At 41.0% G+C, this 22,394-nt stretch overlaps 1 protein-coding gene across 1 annotated transcript in view; it reads right to left on the reverse strand.

The window, feature by feature from the left end:
* LOC102928402 (uncharacterized) overlaps positions 1 to 22,394 on the reverse strand; it is a 50,369-nt gene that overhangs the window by 9,710 nt on the left and 18,265 nt on the right. Inside the window, 2 exon segments of the mRNA XM_076559715.1 lie at positions 279 to 339; positions 543 to 669. Coding sequence (XP_076415830.1) covers positions 279 to 339; positions 543 to 669 — 188 coding nt within the window.

The raw sequence follows: 22,394 nt of genomic DNA on the forward strand, positions 1-22,394 counted from the left end.
TATGTGGCTCCTCCCCCCAGAGATGCCTGGGACCATGCCCATGCCTACTGGCTATTTAAGACCTGGCCCATAGATCTGCATGGGTGCTCCCCTGTTGTGTCTCCTGACTTCCTGAAAGCCCCTGGAGTGCTCTGCTTTGCTATGCTCTGTTTATTAAATCTGGATTAATTAATTTGGTTTGATTAGACTTATTGCATCAGTGACGGAGGAACCCAGCAACCAGAAATCAAATACTTATCACAGACATACATATATATCAGCTTGCACATGAAAATTACCTGCCATGTCTTGTAGAATTTTGATAATGTTCTTCAATATTGTGGTTTTCCCATTTGTACCCTAAAATACAGTACCAGAAAATGTGATATATTACTGGAAATTAAGAACAATTGAAATTAATGTCTTTCATGAACCTTAGAACAATGCCTGATATATTCACCAGATATTTTCTTCTTTAACATTCAAAACTATAGGAAAGCACCAATCTCCAAGAAAGGCTTCTTCCCTTAAGTTAAAAACTGACAGAAAGCTCACATTCTTACCTACAATGGTGAGGTTCCAGTAGGTTTCTAGCATCACATCTTTGTAGAGACTCTTCTGGGAAGGATCCAGCAAAGCCCACTCTTCATGAGTGAAGTTCACATGCACATCCTCATAGGTCACTGCTTCCTAAAATATCCCATATATGTACATAATAGAAATGGTGAGACTGACTACATTGCAAATGTACACTTCATTGAGAATATATTTACATAATTCTGTGTGCTTGATACATTCTATGACATGGGTGAGTTCATATCAAGTGCAGTCACCAAGTCATTTTGAAAGGAAACATCAAGAGAGAATGACACCTTCCATTCCACTGTCCACAGAATAGATTACGGCACAGCAGGAGAAACGCCTAGGAATATATACAGAGAGACATGCAAACAGAGTAACACTGTCTATCTAGTATACATCAGCAGAACTTTATGAAAATTATTAACTTCAAGAAAGGGTGGAAAATAAGGGTGGGTGGTGCACAACTCTAATTCCAACCTTTGGGATGCAGAGACAGGTAAAATTTGTGATTTCCAAACCTGCTTGGTTTATGGAGAGATTGCCAGGATAGTCAAAGGTACATAGTGAGACGCTGTCTCTAACAAAAAAAAAAAAATAATAAGCACTCAGGCCTTGCTTAAAATTTCTCTATAGACTGAAACATTCATGCCAGTTCGATAATTGTCTATTGAAATATAAGACTAATAATTCCCAGGAAGCAAAGCATTTTTATTAAGTTGCTGTCTGGCAGATCAATGAGTTCTCAAGAACATTAGTAAAGTAAATGCTGATCCTAAAACAGTAAAACAAACACAAAAAGGGACAGAGTATAGACAGATGTGTCAACAGATAAGACCACACATTTCAAAACAATATGGAAGTGTAAAAACATATACAAAGGTAGGGACAATATTACACACCGACAATTCAGTGATTCAGGAGATCACTATTAATTTCATGAATGAATGCATTCTTGCTCTGAAAAATGACACCAATGCCAAAGTTCAAAGTCATGACATGGGTAAAGTTCAGCACAAGAGCAAATGCCTGACATGTACAAAAACCTGATTCAAGCTGCCAAAAATATAAACATAAAAATATCAGGCAAGAAATATGGATTGGCAAGGAAAAGCAATTGCTTCTACTTTACATTACATTATTTCAGAATGGAGTCTCTACTGCTGCTGATGGCATGCCTACCTAAGAAGGAAGGGGGCTGCTCACTTTCAACAAAACAAAGAAATGTGGTGAGACTATAGTCCTCCAGAAAGGATCCTCCTCCTAAGGAGAAGTCACCAACTATGAATCTAAGTCACAATTGTTATTGTAAGTCACCAATGCAGGCTCACACCAAAGACAAATGCTCAAAGTCAGCACACTACATGAAAGATTTTTCATTCAACCCTCAACATTTTGACACAGGTCATGACAGGCTCAAGTCAAACCATGATGTAAAATGCATTTAGTCTGATTTCAAAGATCCCCATATTATGTGATAGTCCAATACTGTTTGATTGTCCACAGGTGAAAAGGCTGTTTAAATGCTTTTTCTATGGCAGAACCCCTTAAAGGAGCTGGATCCGGGTTTGTTGTTGTTGTTGTTGTTGTTGTTGTTTTCTTTTTAGTTTTTCTTCAGCTTTCTCAGGCTGTATGTGGAAATTCTATGCCCCACAGTGAAACACCAAATGTACCAGGCAATTTTAGGGGGACACCAGCAAGCTCCCAAACCATGGCATAGAGACTTATTATTAGTTTTGAATGCTTGGCCTAGCTTAGGTTCACCTCTGGCTAGCTCTTTCAACTTAAATTAACCTGTTTCTCTTTATCTGCCCTACGCCCCTGGGCTTTGTACCTTTCATTCTTTCTGTATATCTTTCCTGTCTCCAGGTCTGCCTGGGGGCTGCCAGGCTCCTGGCCCTGGGTGTGTCCCTCTCTTTCCCCCTCATTCTCTCCTTTCTTCCTCCCTCTCTTTCTTCTGGAGCATAGATCCTGCTCCTGTTTATTCTCTCTGCCCACCAGCCCTGTGTGTATCCCTCTTCTGCCCAGGTATTGGCCATTCAGCTTCTTATTAGACCACTCAGGTACCTTAGACAGGCAAGGTGAAACAGCAACACATCTCTTCATAATTAAACAAACGCAGGATAAACAAAGGTAACACATCCTTGCATCATTAAACAAATGCAGCAGATACAAATATAACACCTTCACATGAGATAACATTCCACATCACAAACAAAGGTAACAAATCTTTGTCCAGTTAAGATAATATTCCACAGCATATTACTCTTTCATTTAGCCTGACTTGATTTCCCAGGGCATGTGGAGAATACAGACATAATATAACAAAGTCGTACATAACCTATCTTACTGACTCTTCCCTTGCTGTGAAGGACTATGACCAAGGCAACTCTTTTTGTTTGTTTTTGTTTTTGTAGACAGGGTTTCTCTATGTAACAGACCTGGCTGTTGTAGGAACTCACTCTGTAGACCAGGCAGGCCTCAGACTCACAGATCTGCCGGCCTCTGCATCTCAAGTGCTGGGAGAAATAGCAAGTAACACTACTATGGTGGTATTTTTTTTTGTACTGAAATGTGATTTTCATTGTATGATAATAAATAAAGTTGCCCAGGGGTCAGAGCTATTAGAGCCATAGAAAGAGCATGGTGGTGGCGGCGGTGGCGGCAGCAGCAGCACACACCTTTAATCCCAGCAGTTGGGAGAAGAGCTAGGTAGATTTCTGTGTGTTCAGGGATACAGCCAGCATTAGAGACATGTGCCTTTAAGACCTGGAGGGCGGTACTTACAGGCAGTGACGAGGCAGTCATGGGTTTGGGTTTACAACCAATGAGAAGGCAGAACAGAAAGACTATTTAAAGACAGACACACAGGAAGTAGCTCTCTTTCGGGGAAGCTAGGAGCACTGAAGGAGGTAAGATTTTAGCTCTGAGCTCTGACCTCTCAGCTTTCTCTTTTACATTGGTTCTGTGTTTCTTATTTTAATAAGACGGTTGGATACATCTATACACTACCACTGATTTAAACATTTTAACAAATTAAGCCCAAAAGACTTCAGTCCAGCAAACATGGAGAATCACAAATCTGTCTGATCACAGCCCAGACCAGACTCAATTGGGAGAAAATGGGGCCAAGCAATATCTTGTGGTTGGGGACTGAGAAGAAGGTGAAAGACCTGGATGAGAACAACTGGCTTCAACTGTTACAATCAGTTGGTGAAACTCGTTGATGGAATCAGCTGTCTCTGGTTGGAGTCATGGAATTCTTTCCTCTGTCCCCTACCTGCATGGGGCCTACCTGCCTAGGACACAGCAACCATCTCCTCCTACATACATGCAAACCTAATTAAAGAGTCTTTTTAAGGAAAGGGTGTAAACATGGACTTTTAATCATGGAGAGTGGGGGTCCCCACTGGAAACTGTGCCTAATGCAAGATGGGCTTCCGTAGCAGGGGGCAGGACTAACCTTGAGTAGAATGCAAACATGTGTCTATTATGTCAATATTATATTATGATAATGCAGAATTGGAGTTACAGATACAGCAAAAGTTCAATTAAGGTCTAACAATTTATGCTACAAAGTAAATTGCATGAGAAACAAAAATAACATGAGAAAATGTCATCATGAATGAAAAATTGAACAACACACGACTGAATCAATAGTACATAAACACTGTGACACCATCTGACTTCTAACTTGAATTCAACTTCAACTTCTATTGAATGAAATTGCAATAAAGACTGCAATGAACTGGGCGGTGGTGATGGCACACACCTTTAAATGAAGCATTTGGTTTTTGAGGCCAGCCTGGTCTACAGAGTGAGTTCCAGGACAGCCTGGGCTACACAGAGAAAACCTATCTCATTGGGGGCGTGGGGGGGGAACCTGTACTATCTGGGCAAGAATAAAGAGATCAACAGAACATGAGAGCAAACTTAGAAATAAAAACACAATAAATGTAGAGTCAATTTTACCACATGAGGCCAGAAATCACGATAAGTCTGGCCTTAATGACACAGGTAAATGAACCACCCTGGCATCTACCTGAAAATGTATTAATGACACAGACTTTACACCTGCACAGAATTAACTGCAGACGGATCTACACCTGAATGTTCAGTGCCAAGTGCAGAACTTCTAGAAGACACTAGAGTGACCAGGGCTCTCCAAGTTAGCAAATCTGCCTTTGCTAGCCACAGTTTTTACTAAAAGAAATGAAAAAATGATCACCATGATCACCATGCCTTGCATGGTGACTAGGATATTTCCGCACAAAGGCTCATACTCCCCCATGCTCTGTGAAGGTGCAAACCCCAGCGATAAATCACTCAGAGGTCCTGCTGCTACCTGGGAGTTGCAGAGACCTCAGGGGACCTAAAGGAATCACTCCAGACACTCCATCCAGACATCATTTCCCCAGTCCCGGGGGGGGGGGGATCCCACACTGACTACGATGGCTTCTCCACACGTGGTACAGTGGCCCCTGACTCACCATGGCAGATTCCCTGCTCACCAGCTGGCCTCGTGGCTCCCAGTCACAGCCCAGCACACAGAACAGGAGATCCACTTTTAACCACTGAGCCACAGACCATCCTGCAAGGCCTACCAGGAATGCCCTCCCCATTCTGATTGGCAGTACATCTGTAGGTTCTGATTGGCTACTGAGGCCTGAGTGATCTAAACAGCTCCCTTAGGGACAGTGCCATGAAGTGAGGGAGCCCAAGGATTGGCAGCTCTGGCTTTCACCCCAGGCACAGAACAGCCCCAGATCTGCAGAGATTGACATTGATGCAGAACTTGGGGCTGGACTGCAAAGTCTTCCCTGAACTATTCCTGCACTCAGGAGGACTCTTTTCTGGGGAATTGGGTTTTGCTATGAACTGAGAAAGGACAAAGGAGATCTGCCACTTTCTGGACTAGCAATACCTCAGGCATACTGTATAAAACGTGCTATGATTTTCATTTTTGTAAAAAAAATTATGATTAAAAAAACACCTATACACTAATATGCACTCTCTTAAACTGTTATTCTGTAGAAAAGGCCCATCAACATAAATACAGGATTTAGAGAAGTAAACCCTACAGGATCAGAGTGAGCTTTTTACTTATACCTATATTTACTAGAGAGCCTCAATACTCTAATGACTAAATTATATATAATTTATATATTTATTTAATTAATAATAAATATATAAATTTATATTTTTAATAATTTAAATAATAAATATATATGTTATTGCCCATTTGACATAGTATTCTACTGTGGTGATATTGTGTCCACCAATATATTGTGCACTCTAATAAACTTATCTGGGGTCAGAAAACAGAACAGCCACTAGATAGACATAGAGGCCAGAAAATGATACCACACACCCCTTTAATCCTAGCCTTCCAGAGGCAGAGGTCCATCCAGATCTCTGTGAGTTCAAAGCCTCACTGGAAAGACCCAGGCATGGTGACACATGCCTTTAATCCCAGGAAATGATGGCAGGAAGCAAAAAGGTATATGAGGCATGAAGAGGGGGAACAAGAGTCTTTTTTAAGTCTTTTAGCTTTTAGCAGCAGTTCAACTGAGATCCATTCCCATGAGGACTCAGAAGATTTCAGTCTGAGGAAATAAGATCACTGAGGATTTGGCAAGGTGAGGTTGGATGTGGCTTGTTCTATTTCTCTGATCTTTCTGCGTTCACCCCAATAGCTTAGCTCCGGCTTTGTTTTTAGTAATAAGACGTTTTAAGATTCATGAAACAGTCTACAGATTTGTTTTCTCTTACTTGTGCATCATTAGTGAAAATAAGTAAAACAAATTAAGAATACTTATTTTTACATCATGCTTCTATTGTTTCATGTTCTTTATCAGGGTCTCATTGTGCAGTCCTGACTGGACAGGAACTTGATCTGCTGACCAGACTAACTTAAAAATCATAAAGAAAAGTTTGCCTCTGCTGTAGAGTGCTAAGATTAAAGGTCTGCTCCACTCTTTATGACTTCTAGTAATTCTCTACAGTTACTAACGAAATAAACAGCAGCTGTTGAGATTCAGCCTCAGATCCTGTCAGTCTGCTTCCCTCACCAACTCCACACCTTCACTTTTGGCCCTGAACCTTGACAGAGCTGGACTCTGGCAATAAAGTCCCTGTCAAAGACTTTTTTTTTTTTTTAAGTTAAATGGGATTTTAATTTTAATTGTATATATATTATAATATATAATAATATATTATATTAATATAAATATATACAATTTTTGTAATGGTGCTTTCTCACAAAAGAAACATTTTTTTTCGATTTGATGTCAAAGTTTAACACATATTGGAGTCTGTCTAAGTAATAGAATCTCACCTTACCAGCTGATACCTAAATTATTCACCAGCACAGAACTGGCATTCTTCCATGGTAACACACTTGTTAGTAACATTCAGGAAGATGCTGAAGACACAGAAATAAATAGGCATCCATGCTTTCAGGTGTGTAGAGAGGCTGACATCTAACCCATGTCCTCATTGCAGATAGTCCACTGCAATATCCATCATGAGGCTCCATGGACCTTCTCAACAGTGCTACAGACAGACAGCCATGGGAAAGACTGAGAGCCTTGACATCAAAGCTTTTACTGACCTGGAATAAAAAGGCCTTCATAAAAGTCTTCTTTTACCCTATGAGTAACTATAATAGGTACCAGCAGTTTTAGCATACAGCCTTGCAAGCCTGCGAGGACATGACTCATCAGTCTAGCTTACATGGCATTACGTCTGTTCTATATTTTATAGCTACCATGTGCAGAACTAAACTCAACTGTGATGAAGCTTTAAAAAATGCTTTTGTCATATGCCTGGATAGCACCATGGTGCATTTACACTTGAAAGCTTTGTACTCTAATCCACACCTATAAGACGCGAGGGTAGTAACAGTTCCCTTCCTCTGTTTATGTAGACGCATAATGGTAAGTAGCCTCCTTGTTCATAAAGGGGAGAGAGAGAATTTTCTGCTGGACAAATGTGGTGGTATTATGTTCCCCAAAATATTGTGCACCCTAATAAACTTATCTGGGATCAGACACAGAACACACACACACACACACACACACACACACACACACACACACATATGGTACATCTGGTGCCCAACGTTCGTAGTAAGAATTCATGAAAAAGCTGCTTGCTGTGGCCTTGTGGGCCCCAGCTCAGACCCGATCTACACTAGGCAGGTTGTGGTGGCAAACACCAGTAGGATTTACTGAAGGAGGAAGAGGCAGGAGGATCCCGAGTTTGAGGCCGGCCTAGGAGGCTTGAGAGAAGCTTCAGCCTGGGGCAAACCACAAACACTGGTGGGACCATGGACACAGTGGCTGCTTTTCTGAAATGCCAGCTCCTTCTCATCCTGTTGGTGACTATGGTGATGCTGCTACATGGGACAAAGGGTTTACTGCTCTTTGTTCACAGAATAATTGCCTGGACCATCGTGTTACAAGAAAGCATCATCAAAGGTCAGTTTGGAAAAGTTTGGCAAGATGAATGGTGGGGAGAAATTGCTGTGGAGATTTTCTCTTCTAGGGAAGTACATTCATGGTTTTGAGAGACAGACATTTATCAGGCTGTGATTGCTCCAAATCACAGAGGAGGCACACACACACACACACACACACACACACACACACACACACACACACACAAGTCTGCAGGGAACCATGACCATGCCTAACAGCGACTTTGAAATCTTCAAAAGGAAGACGGGACTCCACAAAGATGATTCCACATGGAAAGCCACTAAGATGATGAACACAACGGAAAGATTTGCTTTTGGACTACAAACTGCTCAGAGCAATTTTGAGATGGCTAGCTGAGATGATCGAGCCTGACAGACTACTTGAACCAGGACTTGAAACAAGCCCTACACTTTCTGGTTTTGTAGAGACTGGACAAATGATACAGGACTTGACAATTAACCCAAAATTTTTCTTTTCAGGATTCCTTAAAGATGTCTTCACCCCTAGAAAGCAGGAAGTAATTTTAAGAAAAAGACGCCCACATTCCCAAGCAGTGGGGTGGGTAGTTTTTGGTCATTTAATGAGATATGGATATTGTCATTGTTTACAATGGTTGGTTACAATTTGTTGATTGTTAACGGTCAGGAAAAAAACTGAACAAGGACAGTAGATTCAGAGGTTTTGTTTTTTTAAAAAAAAGACAATATAGATATGAAGTAGATTGAATCTACTCTGAGAAAAAAGATAAAGAAATAATAGGATAAATGGGTAGATCACTGAATCTACACTAAAAAGAAAAAGAGGAAGATATAAAAATGACAAAAGGTAGATTACTAAATCTATTATGAAAAGAAAAACATACTTTTAAAAAGGAATTACTTGTTTTAAATAGGATAAGTAATGAAATTTTTGTCTGAGTTTATCAAATGTTACTGGACTGGACATTGTTAATATAAATAATGGAGTTTTTTGTCTGAATCTGTCAAATGTTAATGGACTATACATTGTTAATGTAATTTTTGACTGTATATATTGTATATACTTATATTATGTATATAGTTTTTCTTGTATTAGTTAAAAGTTTAAATTTTAGACAAAAAGAGAGAAAATGTAGTGGTATTATGTTCCCCAAAATATTGTGCACCCTAATAAAGTTATCTGGGATCAGAGACAGAACAGCCACAATATTAAAAATAGAGGATAGACAGTGATAGCACACACCATTAATCCTAGCATTCCAGAGCCAGAAATCCATCTGTTCACAGCCAAGCGTGGTGACTCACGCCTTTCATCCCAGAAAGTGAGCCTTTAATCCCAGGGAGTGATGGTAGAGAGGAAAGATATATAAGGTGTGAAGGCCAGAAATTAGAAGAAGCATTTGGCTGGTTAAGCTCTCAGGCTTTCAAGCAGAGCAGTTCAGCTGAGAGCCATTTGGATATGAGGACACAGAGGCTTCCAGTCTGAGGAAACAAGATTAGCTGAGAAGTTGGCCAGGTGAGGTTAGCCGTGGCTTGTTCTGTCTCTCTGATCTTCCAGTGTTCACCCCAATACCTGCCTCAGGTCTGATTTTATTAATAAGACTCTTTAAGATTCATGCTACAGACACATCTTGACCACTAAGATCGAATCTTTTCTAGACCTTTAGACTTCCAGGCCTTCTCCTTTCTCAGGATCTGACTGAAACTCAGATCTCTTCTTCTGATCCTTTAGTTAATGCTTAAGTGAATGCTTAATTTCATGGTATATGAAATAATGAAGCAAATTTCATAATTTTGAACTGTATCATTAGGTGTGCTTCAATGAGGAAAAGGATAAAAAGAAAAGGACATGAGTGCTCCTAAGTATGGTGGAGGAGAAAGTTTATTGTAGTTGTGTGGGAGAGCATAGTCTGAGGCAGGGATATCTGAGGGAGTCCAGACTGGATAAGACCAGATTGAGCTGGGTCATGTGGAGAGAGTGGGAGGGAAGGGAAGAGATGGGAACCAGGTGGAGCAGTCAGGAGGCCAAACATACAAAAGAGACCGGTGACTAAAATGTCTAAATTACATATGGAAGAGCCTCTGGGGGAAGGATAGCCCAGCCTCTGGGCAGAAGAATTCAGGGAAGGGGGTAGAGTATGCCAGCCATACCCTGAAACAGGTAGAGACTGAAGGATTATGGGAGAAATTGGTGACAAAATCCTGACTTGCTATGATAAATAGTCACCTCAGCCATTTGTCCCAAGCTTGAATCTTAACATCCCAGCCTTTTGTTGATAGAAAATCAGGCAGCAGTTAGAGCAGTCTGCAGCATTTGATTGCTTAGAGATCTGCTGGAAGAGACACATATTAGCAACAGAAGATAAAGCTGAGGAGGTTAGGGGAAAATTTGTTTCTTAGATGTCCATTTGAAACCTTTAGGTCCACAATCCTTGTCACTCTGGGAGGGGAGTCCAAAGACCAGAGAAAGAGGAAGATTCCACCCTCAGGAATAGTCAGGTGAGGAAGCAGGCTGTTGATTGACAAGAGTATATATCTGGAGTCCATTTGACATGTGAGGGGTGGATGGAAGTAGATGACCTGAAGCTTACAAGACTTTTTTAAGTTTATATAAAGAGGCACAACATTTAGATATGTTAGCATTACTACTGTTTATAATCTGTACTCATATACACATTGTGGGAGGAGCAGTAGACTCATGCCCTTGTGTCATGGTAAAAACTTGGGGACCCAAAAATTATTCTGGGTTAAAAGCATGAACACTATTTAAGGTGATCTCAGAGAGGACAGAAACATTTTGGGGAGCAGAAGGGCAATAGCTCACTTGATCTTGATTTCAAATATGTAAAAAAGCAGGGCCTCTTCTCTCTATCCAGAAGACTGGATGCATATAGATTATTCTGGTGTTTTAGCTCAATAAGAAGAACTTTTAAATCTGTACCTCAAAAACAACCAGATGGAATTTAAAATCTTGAGGGTGTGACTCTGACAATAGAAGCAAAGCTTTCCTAGAGCTACGTTAATAGCTTATCAGAACTGCATTGATTAATAAGACTTTGAGCTTGAAGTCTTAACATAAATGTAGCATGGTGAGAGACAGAAATGTGAAGCATTATTCATTCTTTTATATACCTCAATTCAATACCTTATCACAATTTAAACTTTGACATCTTCACACCTTACAAAAACTTGCATTTACACAACTCAAAACCCCTTTTCTTGGACCTCAAAACATTTCAAAGATCCTCAGTTTAAGCTTTAAATGTTACACCTTTTAACTATGTAGAATGGCCTTAACATTTTCACCAATAGATTATTTGCAAGTTTTTCATCAAAAATTATTTTTCTTGACTCTACCAGCTTGCAAGTAGACAATGGACTCTGATTCTTACACAGGTCCCTCTGCATCTGCAACTCCACAACAAAAGCCAGGACTGTACGAGGACATTCATTCCCCTGTCTCATTCTCCTTCGCACTGACCTGCATTCTTGTGTTCCCAGCACTGAGTGACACAGGCAGTTTTACGTTTTCAAAGCAATTCTCGATGACAAGGCACATTTGGTCTAATGGGCTGGGTTGCTTGGTGTCAACTTGATACAGGCTGAAATCACCTGGGAACCAGGGACCTATATTGAAAAAGAATCCCTCTGCATGATCAGGTAGTAAGCTGGATTGTAAGGCTTGTTCTTAATTAGTGATTGATAGGGAACAGCCAGTTCATTCAGTGGGGCTATTTTAAACCTAGTGTTCCTGGGTTCTATATGAAAGTAGCCTGGGCAGGTCATGGTGAGCAACAGAATAAGGAACACCCCTCCATGGCCTCTGCACCAGCTCTTTCCTCCAGGTCTCTGCCCTGTTTAAGTTACTGTCCTGAATCCCTTTGATGATATGCAAGTGTAAGCCAGATAAACTGTTATCTCCCCAATATGTATTTTTTCATGGTGTCTCATCACAGCAAAGAAACCAAAACTAAGACACCTACCTGACAACTTGCTCTAAAAAGAAATAACCATTTGTGAAAAATCAAAAAAGTTCTTAATGACTGAGAAACATCAGAAATGTAGGAAACCTAAATTAGTGACCTATGTACAACAATGAAATAAAAAAGAGAGATAATGTGGTGTTTTGAATGAGAATGGCCTCCCTTAGCCCATATGTCCACAAGCTTAGTCATCAGAGAGTGATGCTACTAAAGAGGAATTAGTGGGTGAGGTGTTGTTGGAGAAGGTGTGGTCTTCGTGGAGTAGTCTATCACTGGGAATGAGCTTTGGAGTTTCAAGGGCCATAGCCAGGCTCACTGCTTTTCACTTTTCCTGCTGCATGTGGATCTGGAGGTAGAAGTATCAGCTACCATGGCTGCCTGGGTGCTGCCACACTCCCCACCATGATGATAATAGAATAAACATCTGAAACTGTAATGAAATGCTTTCCTTTAAAATACTTGCCTTAGTCATGCTGTCTCCTCACAGGAAGAGAACACTGACTGAGACAGGAACTGGTGCAGGGAACAGTGTACAGCTGTGACAGGCCAGATCATGCTGCTTGTTGGTGGACTATGGACTTTGGCACTTTGGATTAAGAAAGTGGCTGAATGTTTTAAGGGATGGATAGTGGGCCATATTAGAAAGACCTTGGAGGCAGAGGTGCAGAGACAAATGTAGACAATGATGGTCTGCTCAAGAGAAGTTAGTGGAGAATATTAGTAAGTGCCATAGAGACCATTCCTGTGGTAATTTGGCAAAGAATTTGGCTGTGTTTTGCTTTTCTTTCTGAAGGAGAGTAAATAGAAGAGGTTTAGATTAATGGCATTGAGACAAAAAATTTCAAGACAGACTAGTATTGACTCTACAGAGTGGTTGTTAGTGGTCACTCTTTTTTATTTTATTTTATCTTATTTATTCATTTATTTTTGGTCTTTCGAGACTGGGTTTCTCTGTGTGATTCTGGTGCTTGTCCTGGAACTCGCTGTGTAGACCAGGCTAGCCTTAAACTCACAGAGATCCACCTGGCTCTGCCTCCCAAGTGCTGGTTTTTCTTTTGTTCCATACCAGGTGGCTATTCTGACATGAGAGAGAGATTTTGGGTTTTCCTTTAAGAAGAATGTGTGCATTTAGAGGTGAGAGCCACATTGCAACTCCAAAGCCAACTTTAATATTTAGTTGAATCAGGACCACATAGAGAGCAATTGCCACTTACGTCTGTAGAGGGCAGTAGAGACAACCTTTTTGAAATCCACCATTGCAGGAAGAAAGAAGGGAGGGCCTACCCAGGCTGTTTCATCTGCAGCCCACATTGGGTTGTTGTCCTGTGTGAAGGAGTAGCCAGTCAGGCAAGATGGTGGCATGGGTACCAGTGCTATTCTAGAGCTGCAAGCCAGGATTTCAGGCTGGTCACCTGGAAGCAGGTGATAACACTTGGACAATTGACTCTTTTTCATGGGACATCTCTTCAGATGTTTCACTTGTCTAGTGGTCTTTGCTTTCCTTGTTGGATGCTTTTATTCTCCTGGAAAGATAACAGGGAAATCATGCCCCAGTATAACTCTGGGGTCTCCCTTTTTCAGCAGGTTATATCTTTCCTAGGGCAAAATTGTTTTGGGCAACAGAAAAAGTATTATCTTTCAATTTAAAAAAATTCTTTTTGCAACTTTGAAACTAAATATACCTTAGTATGTGTGGATAAATATACATATTCCCATTTTTCTTTAATATATAAATTCAAGGTCTAAGTGTATTTATTTTAAGATCAAAGGATATTTGGTTGCCATATTTTTCTTTGGGCAACCAGCACATAAAAATCAACATGGAGACATCTTAGGCTTACGTCTAACTTGCTCTTATAACTTATATTAACCTCTTTTTATTCATCTATGTGTTGTTGTCACGTCACCTGTAGCTGTTACCTCTCCTCCTGCATGTCTCCCTCCCCCCTGTCTGGCTGGAGACTCCATCTTTCTTCTTCTGTAAGACCTCTCTCCAGCCAGAAGTCCTGCCTAACTCATTCCTGACTACTTAGCAGCCATTCATCTTTTTATTAAACCAACCATAGGCGACACATCTTCAAGCAGTGTAAAGGAATATTATGTAACAACATTCACTTTTAATTTCAGCATGCCTTTTGCAAGTGGCTTTTCATTTAAAACACTTTAATTCTTATGTGTCTGCCTCTGCTTCCCAGTGTTGCTGTTAAAGGCATATGCCTCCCGAGTGCTGGGATTAAAGGTGTAAACCACCACCTATCTATGGATTTCTTATAATGGTTATTCTCATAGGGTGCTGTAACCTGCAGGAAAATGTAATGGAATTCAGCTATGACAAATGCTATTGCTTGGAAACGTTAAGAATTTTCCAAAGATCAAGCCATGGCTTAAGAAATCTTGGTGATATTTTAGCTTCTGTAGATATATTAGCCAGTTCCTGCATTGATTTTCTTGTATGCTATGTATTGGTTCCAAGAACTCTTAACAGTATATTTATCTGATATACCTCTCATGCCTCCTAGGCCAAAATGGCAAGCAAACCAAATGCTGTCTCTTGAATTAAAGTAAACACCCACAGGGAAATGCTGCCTGTCTCCTCGGCATAGCTTTAATTCTTGTGCAAAAGCAGCTCAGACCCTCCTCTCTCTCACAGTCCAAATGACATGCCAGAGCAATTGATTCAGAACAAAAGGGCTTTTTTTTTTTTTTTGCATACTAGGTACAATGAAGTATTGAGGCAGGTTTCCTAATTCTTGGCAGAGTTATTTATGGCAGCATAGGAAAATAGAGGCAGTTTTATTTTAGTGACTTATAGACTCCTTTACCTAACCACCAGTAAGATTGTAGTTTGAAGAGGCAGGCAGATCTCTGTGAGTTCGAGGCCAGCCTGGGCTACAGCGTGAGTTCCAGTGGCACAAAGCCACACAGAGAAACCTTGTCTTGAAAGAAAAAAAAAGATTGTAGTTTGAGTACATTTATGATAGACTCATAATGTTCCACCTAACCACTTATAAGAATATATTTTGAGCACATAAATTCCCTTTCTGACTTATTCCAGGCCTTATCTGACCCCACCTCCTCTATTCACTCCCCTTTTGGGTTGCAAATGAAACTGGCTATCACAGGTGTAAGGATTCTATATGTGCGCAGCAGCTCAAGGATTCTTGTCCAGCGCCTTATTAAGTCATCAGCGGGCGACTCTCTCTCTTTCTCTTCTCCCAAAAAGCTCTAAAAGGTACCACTGGATTCTGTTGTGACGGTGACCTTTCCAGCACCAGCCACCAGCACCATATTCGCTTTCATTGGTGCCATTTGGACTCGGAGGATCACCGAGGGCTTCGACCCTGCCCACCACTCATGCGACCGCTGCTGCCGCTGCCACTGCCACCTCCCTCCAGTGAGACCGAGAGCACGCATCCCCCACCCTAAAGCCTCCACGCCTGCTGCGGCTTCTAGATGGTGGACCTGCACACCACTCCACCACACCGCAGCTCCTGCTGCTGCATCCTCCACCGCACCATGCAATTGGTGAGTCCTCCACCATTCCCCGAGGCTACAGCCTGACCTATATACTTTGAGAAAGACATGGGGGGGTCGCGGGGGCGCGGCTGGGGGGTGTTATCCTTGGGCTGTGCTGGCAATGACAAATTTTCGCTCCTGACAAGGAGGTTGATGCTGTCAGACCACCAGGTGGTCCACATACCGAGTATGCTCTCAACTCTTACCCATAATGAGACAGGGGTTTGGGTAACTTGTGCTGATTCATAGATCCCCCTCCTAGCCTCAGGGATGCTTGGGAAAGGAGCCTAGGGTCCAGGTTTGTTATGTTAATTTTTTATTTTTCTCTCGGTTGAAGCCATGGGACAAAGGGGAGGATACTGCTTAAATTGGCAGATATCAGTAAATCTGGCCACATAACAGCTTCGAGGGAACTTCTGCCAGCGAATGGGCAAATAAAAAGAGTTACTTTATCCCCAAGCTTTCTGCTAAAGCTCTGAACGCTTCTCCCTCCACATTTCTGATGTTTTCCTTTTCTCTGCCACGTGCAACCATTTGTGTCTGTCTGACTTCTGCCTTCTGCTCTCCGGCAGTGGGAGGACTCTCTACTGTTGTGTGGGCCACTTCTGCTGACTCTCACTCCTGCCACTCATTCTCAAGCTGCTGTGAGAGGCACAGACGGGTCTGGAAGCAGGCTAAGATCCATACAAATAAGTTTACAGTAATGAAGATGGCTCAATACAGAGATTAGTTTACAATCTGCCTCCTGACAGATCTTCCAAAAAGCTGCCCTTAAGCCAGTAATCATCAACGAAAAAAAAATTCAAGACACAGAGTAAAATCCATCTCTTTGGCTGAAGAGTTGGTAAGAACATGGAGATTAAGAGGTTGGAGTAGGGGTGCCTTTAATCCCAGCACTGGGGAAGGAGCTGTCTCTGTGGGACCAACCAGAACAGATCTGAACATTCTGCCTGAGGCCAACCCAGGGCCCAGCTGCTGTTCCGGTGAAACCCAACAACTTGGAGGTGTTGGTGAGATTACCCTACTAAACAACCTGCTCAGCTGAGATCCATTCGGGAGAGGTTTCAGAATCTTACAGTCTGCAGTCTGAGGAAACAAGATTAGCTGAGGAGTTGACAAATGAGCAAAACTCAACCTGAGAACACAAAAGAAGGTGCCACCCAGCTACTGAACCAAATAAGCCCACCCTACACCGACTAGGAACAGGTAAGCCCCCATTCCCAGACTGGCAGACCAGGTATCTAGCCCTATGTCTCAGCCATCAGAGTCCCAGTGACCAGACAGCTACCTTTCCCTGCTCCCCCACCAAAAAAAAAAAAAAAAACCTAACCCCTACAAACCCAACAACCACTGGATCTATAAGCCCACCCTGCACCAATTGTGAACAACTGCTCCCTGAGATAGAACCCACTAACACTGACTGGAGTAAGGTGCTCCTGGAGAAACAGAGCCCAACAACACCGATTCGACCAAAAACCCCTAATAGACTAAGACTATCAAGTAGAACAAGAGAGGCACCTTCAGACACAGATACAACCTGCACTGAGCAGAGGAAGAGATGAGTAAATGCCAGTGCAAAAATGCAGGCAACAACATAAAGACCTATATGACAACATCAGAACCTAGTGATTCTACACCTGTAAGACCTGAACATACCCAGGCAGAGAAGCAGAAGAAATCAATCCTAAAAATGACTTTAAGAAAATGATAGAGTCCCTTAAAGAGGAAAAGAAAAATCCCCTTAAAGAAATGGAAGAAAAAAAACAAACAAAAAATTGGAAGAAATCAAAGAAAGCCAAGAAAATGTAATTAAACAAGTGAAGGAAACAGTTCAAGATTTAAAAATTGAAATTGAGACAATAAAGAAAACACATGCTGAGGGAATGCTGGAAATAGAAATTCTGACTGAACAAACAGGAACTACAGATGCAAGCATAACCAACCAAATGCAAAAGATGGAACAGAGAATCTCTGACATTAAAGACACAATAGAGAAAATAGATTCATCAAAGAAAACACTAAAGCCAAAAAAGTCATAACACAAAACGTCCAAGAAATTTGGGACACCATGAAAAGACCAAACCTAATAATACGTATAGAAGAAGGAGAATACCAACTCAAAGGCACAGAAAATATATTCAACAAAATCATAGAAGAAAACTTTCCTAACCTAAAGAAAGAAATACCTATGAAGATACAAGAAGCTTACAGAACACCAAATAGGCTGGATCAAAAAAAAAAAAAAATCCCCTCGCCACATAATAATCAAAACACTAAACATACAGAACAAAGAAAAAATATTAAGAGCTGCAAAGGAAAAATACCAAGTAACATATAAAGGCAGACCCATTAGAATAACACCAGACTTCTCAATAGAGACTATGAAAGCTAGAAGGTCCTGCTCAAATGTTATGCAGACACTAAGAGACCATGGACGCCAACACAAACTATTATACCCAGCAAAACTCTCAATCACCATAGATGGAGTAAACAAAATATTCCATGAAAAAAACAGATTTAAACAATACCTATCCACAAATCCAGCCCTACAGAAAGCACCAGAAGGAAAAAAATCCAACCTAAGGAAGTTAAACACACCCATGAAAACTCAGGCAATAGATAATCCCACACCAACAAATACCAAAGAAGGGAAACACAATACTACCACAAAAAAATAACAGGAATTAACAATCACTGGTCTTTAATATCCATCAATATCAATGGTCACAACTCACCTATAAAAAGACACAAGCTAACAGAATGGATACAAAAACAGGATCCATCCATCTGCTGCATACAAGAAACACACCTATACTTCAAAGGCATACACTACCTCAGAATAAAGGGATGGGAAAAGGTTTTTCAATCAAATGGACTTAAGAAGCAAACTGGTGTAGCTATCCTAATATCTAATAAAATAGACTTCAAATTAAAATCAATGGAAAGAGATTGGGATGGACATTACATATTTATCACAGGAAACCACAAAGATGAAGTCTCGATTCTGAACATTTATGCCCCAAATACAAAGGCACCCACATTTATAAAAGAAACATTACTAAAGCTTAAAATGCACATCAAACCCCATACACTAGTAGTGGAAGATTTCAACACATGACTCTCACCAAAAGACAGATCTACCAAAATGCAATTAACAAAGAAATAAAGGACCTAACAGATGTTATGACTCAAATGGACTTAATAGATATCTACAGAACATTCCACCCTAACACAAAAGAAAACACCTTCTTCTCGGCACCCCATGGAACCTTCTCAAAAATTGGCCACATGCTTGGTCACAAAGCAAATCTCAACAGATACAAAAACATTGGAATAACCTCCAGTATCTTATTGGACCACCATGCCTTAAAGTTAGGTTTCAACAACAAGAGAAACTATAGAAAGCCTACAATCTCATGGAAACTGAATAATGCCCAACTGAAGCACCAATGGGTCAAAGAAGAAATAAAGAAAGAAATTAAAGATTTCCTAGAATGCAATGAAAATGAAAGTACAACATACCCAAACTTATGGGACACTATGAAAGCAGTGCTAAGAGGAAAATTCATAGCACTAAATGCACACATAAAGAAGATGGAGAAATCTCATACCAATGACTTAACAGCACAACTGAAAGGTCTAGAACAAAAAGAAACAAACTCACCCAGGAGGAATAGACAATAGGAAATAATCAAATTGAGGGCTGAAATCAATGAAATAGAAACCAAGAGAACAATACAAAGGATCAATAAAACAAAGAGCTGGTTCTTTGGGAAAAAAAATCAACAAGATATACAAACCCCTAGCCAAATTAACCAAAAGGCAAAGAGAGAGCACCCAAATTAACAAAATCAGAAGTGAAAAGGGAGACATAACAACAGACAATGAGGAAATTCAGAGAATCATCAGGTCATATTTCAAAAACCTGTACCCCACAAAATTGGAAAATCTGGAAGAAATGGACAATGTCCTGGATAAATACCACATACCAAAGTTAAATCAAAACCAGATAAACTATTTAAATAGACCAATAACCCCTAAAGAAATAGAAACAGTCATTAAAAGTCTCCCAACCAAAGAAAGCCCAGGAGCAGATGGTTTCAGTACAGAATTCTACCAGATTTTCAAAGAAGAACTAATTCTAATACTCTTCAAATTGTTCCACACAATAGAAACAGAAGGAACATTACAAAACTCTTTTTATGAGGCTACAATTACCCTAATACCCAAACCACACAAAGATGCAACAAAGAAAGAGAATTGCAGACTAATCTCCCTCATGAACATTGATGCAAAAAATCTCAACAAAATATTGGCAAACCGAATTCAAGAACACATCAAGAAAATTATCCACCATGATCCAGTAGATTTCATCCCAGGGATGCAAGGATGGTTCAACATATGAAAATCTGTCAATGTAATACACCATATAAACAAACTGAAAGGAAAAAACCACATGATCATCTCATTAGATGCTGGAAAAGCCTTTGACAAAATCCAACACCCCTTCATGATAAAGGTTTTAGAGAGATCAGGAATACAAGGAACATTCCTAAACATAATAAAGGCAATTTACAGCAAGCTAACAGCTACAGTCAAATTAAATGGAGAGAAACTCAAAGTGATTCCACTAAAATCAGGAACAAGACAAGGCTGTCCACTCTCCCCTTATTTATTCAATATAGTACTTGAAGTTCTAGCTAGAGCAATAAGACAACAAAAGGAGATCAAGGGGATACAAATTGGAAAGGAAGAAGTCAAACTTTCACTATTTGCAGATGATATGATAGTCTACATAAGTGACCCCAAAAATTCTACCAGGGAACTCCTACAGCTGATAAACTCCTTCAGTAAAGTGGCAGGATACAAGATCAACTCAAAAAAATCAGTAGCCCTCCTATACACAAATGATAAAAGGACTGAGAAAGAAGCCAGAGAAACATCACCCTTTACAATAGCCACAAATAATATAAAATACCTTGGGATAACACTGAACAAGTGAAGGACTTGTTTGATAAGGACTTTAGGTCTCTAAAGGAAGAAATTGAAGAAGATAACAGAAAATGGAAGGATCTTCCATGCTCATGGATAGAATTAACATAGTAAATAATAGTAAAAAATCTTAATAAAAGAAATCTACAGATTCAATGCAATCCCCATCAAAATACCAACACAATTCTTCACAGACCTCAAAAGAACAATACTCAACTTCATATTGAAAAACATAAAACCAAGAATAGCTAAAAGAATCCTGTATGATAAAGCAACCTCTGGAGGCATCACCTGTAGGGAGCCGCCATTCTAAGATGGCGCTGGCTTCCTGGTAGCCTAGCTGTAAACAACTCCATATTTGGCTATGATGCATGAGTATGGTAATTGGCCTTGAGTCCTCAGCCTATCCCGTGGCTCCCCGTGCTAGCATTCTGGCAGGACCCAATCACAGTATGGCACGTTTGCCTGATTCCCTATATAAGCAGCTGCAGTTTAGTCCTCGCGGCCCCTCACCTCCCACTCTCCCTTAACCAAGAGGTGCTCCAATAAAGTGTGATCTGAGAAGAATCCTCGCATGGTGGTCGTTCTTCCTCGCTGGCCGAGGAGCGCGCCGCAACTGGTGCCGAAACCCGGGACGGGAAGGAAACTTCGGACACCAACTGGTGCCGAAACCTGGGAAACTTCGGACACCAGGTGAGGGGTCAAAGAGGATTCAGAACTCAGCACACGGAGCGGTGACGTCGATAAGTTCGCCAGGAACAGCGATGAGGTCGGTAAGTTCTCCAGGTATGCTGATTGCTGGGATTAATCCGTTTGTGCTTGCTCTTGTGTTCATTCTTATGACAATTGTTGTTCTTCTTTGCTGTTTTGTACATGCATGTCTCAAGGAAGGACGCAATGTGGAAATCATTAGAAAGGGACGCAAGGCATTAATTAAGCACCAGGATAGTCTATCAGAATCAGACTTTAAAGGGGAGAACTTAAGTAGGCCAAAAAAGAAGAAAGAAAAGAATGAAGAAAAGGAAGAAAATTCAGAAAAGAAAGGGGATCCTTTGTATCTAGTACTAGAGAGATTTGCAAAACTTGATTTATCAGATAATGAATTAGATTCAGATGAGGAGGAAAATTTAGAGGAAGCTGCCACTGAATATAAAAAAGAGAGATATGGGCGGCGGCGACCTCCTCCTTATAATGTTTCTGCTGGGGTGAATGTGGAACCAACGGCGCCTTCGGGACCACATCCACCCTCGGCAACACCTTCGTGCCTGCAAACAGGTGGAGGTTGTCATTTTATCAGGAGAGACACCTGGGCGCGGCTAGCGTCCGCGTTTCCAGTCTTTGAAGATCCGCAAACAAACAACAGATATCATGAACCTGTGCCTTACAAACAATTAAAAGACCTGGTAGAGGCAGCAGGAAAGATATTTGGTGATGTAGAAACAGCTATGCCTCTGGTTCAACAATTAGTATATGAGCAAAGCACAAAAGAATGTCGTAGAGCTATTACCCTGTGGAAAGGAAAGGGATTAGAAGCTTGGCTAAAAGCCTGTCGGGAAATTGGGGGACCGCTAAGTAATGCTGGCTTAGCAGCGGCAGTCCTTGCAGCCACACGAGCTGCACGAATGGATGCTAGCTGCTTTGACATAGCTCCTTTAATTATGCTCCAAGGAGGGAATTATGGTGTTTACACATTACTTGTTATTCTAATCATTCTCAGAGAGGTTATGGGGAATCCTTGGGCTGGCTGGGGGCCAGGTGCTAGGTATCACCTTTGCAGTGGCGGTTCAAACTGCTGCAGCTGGTCCCTTTCTCCAGAGATGCAGGCTTGGCCATTTCAGCCTCTTCAGGTGGAAGGAGTTGATGGCTCCAAACTATCCTTCATACCT

Source organism: Peromyscus maniculatus, chromosome 22 (assembly GCF_049852395.1).
Source record: "Peromyscus maniculatus bairdii isolate BWxNUB_F1_BW_parent chromosome 22, HU_Pman_BW_mat_3.1, whole genome shotgun sequence".
Classification (NCBI taxonomy): domain Eukaryota; kingdom Metazoa; phylum Chordata; class Mammalia; order Rodentia; family Cricetidae; genus Peromyscus; species Peromyscus maniculatus.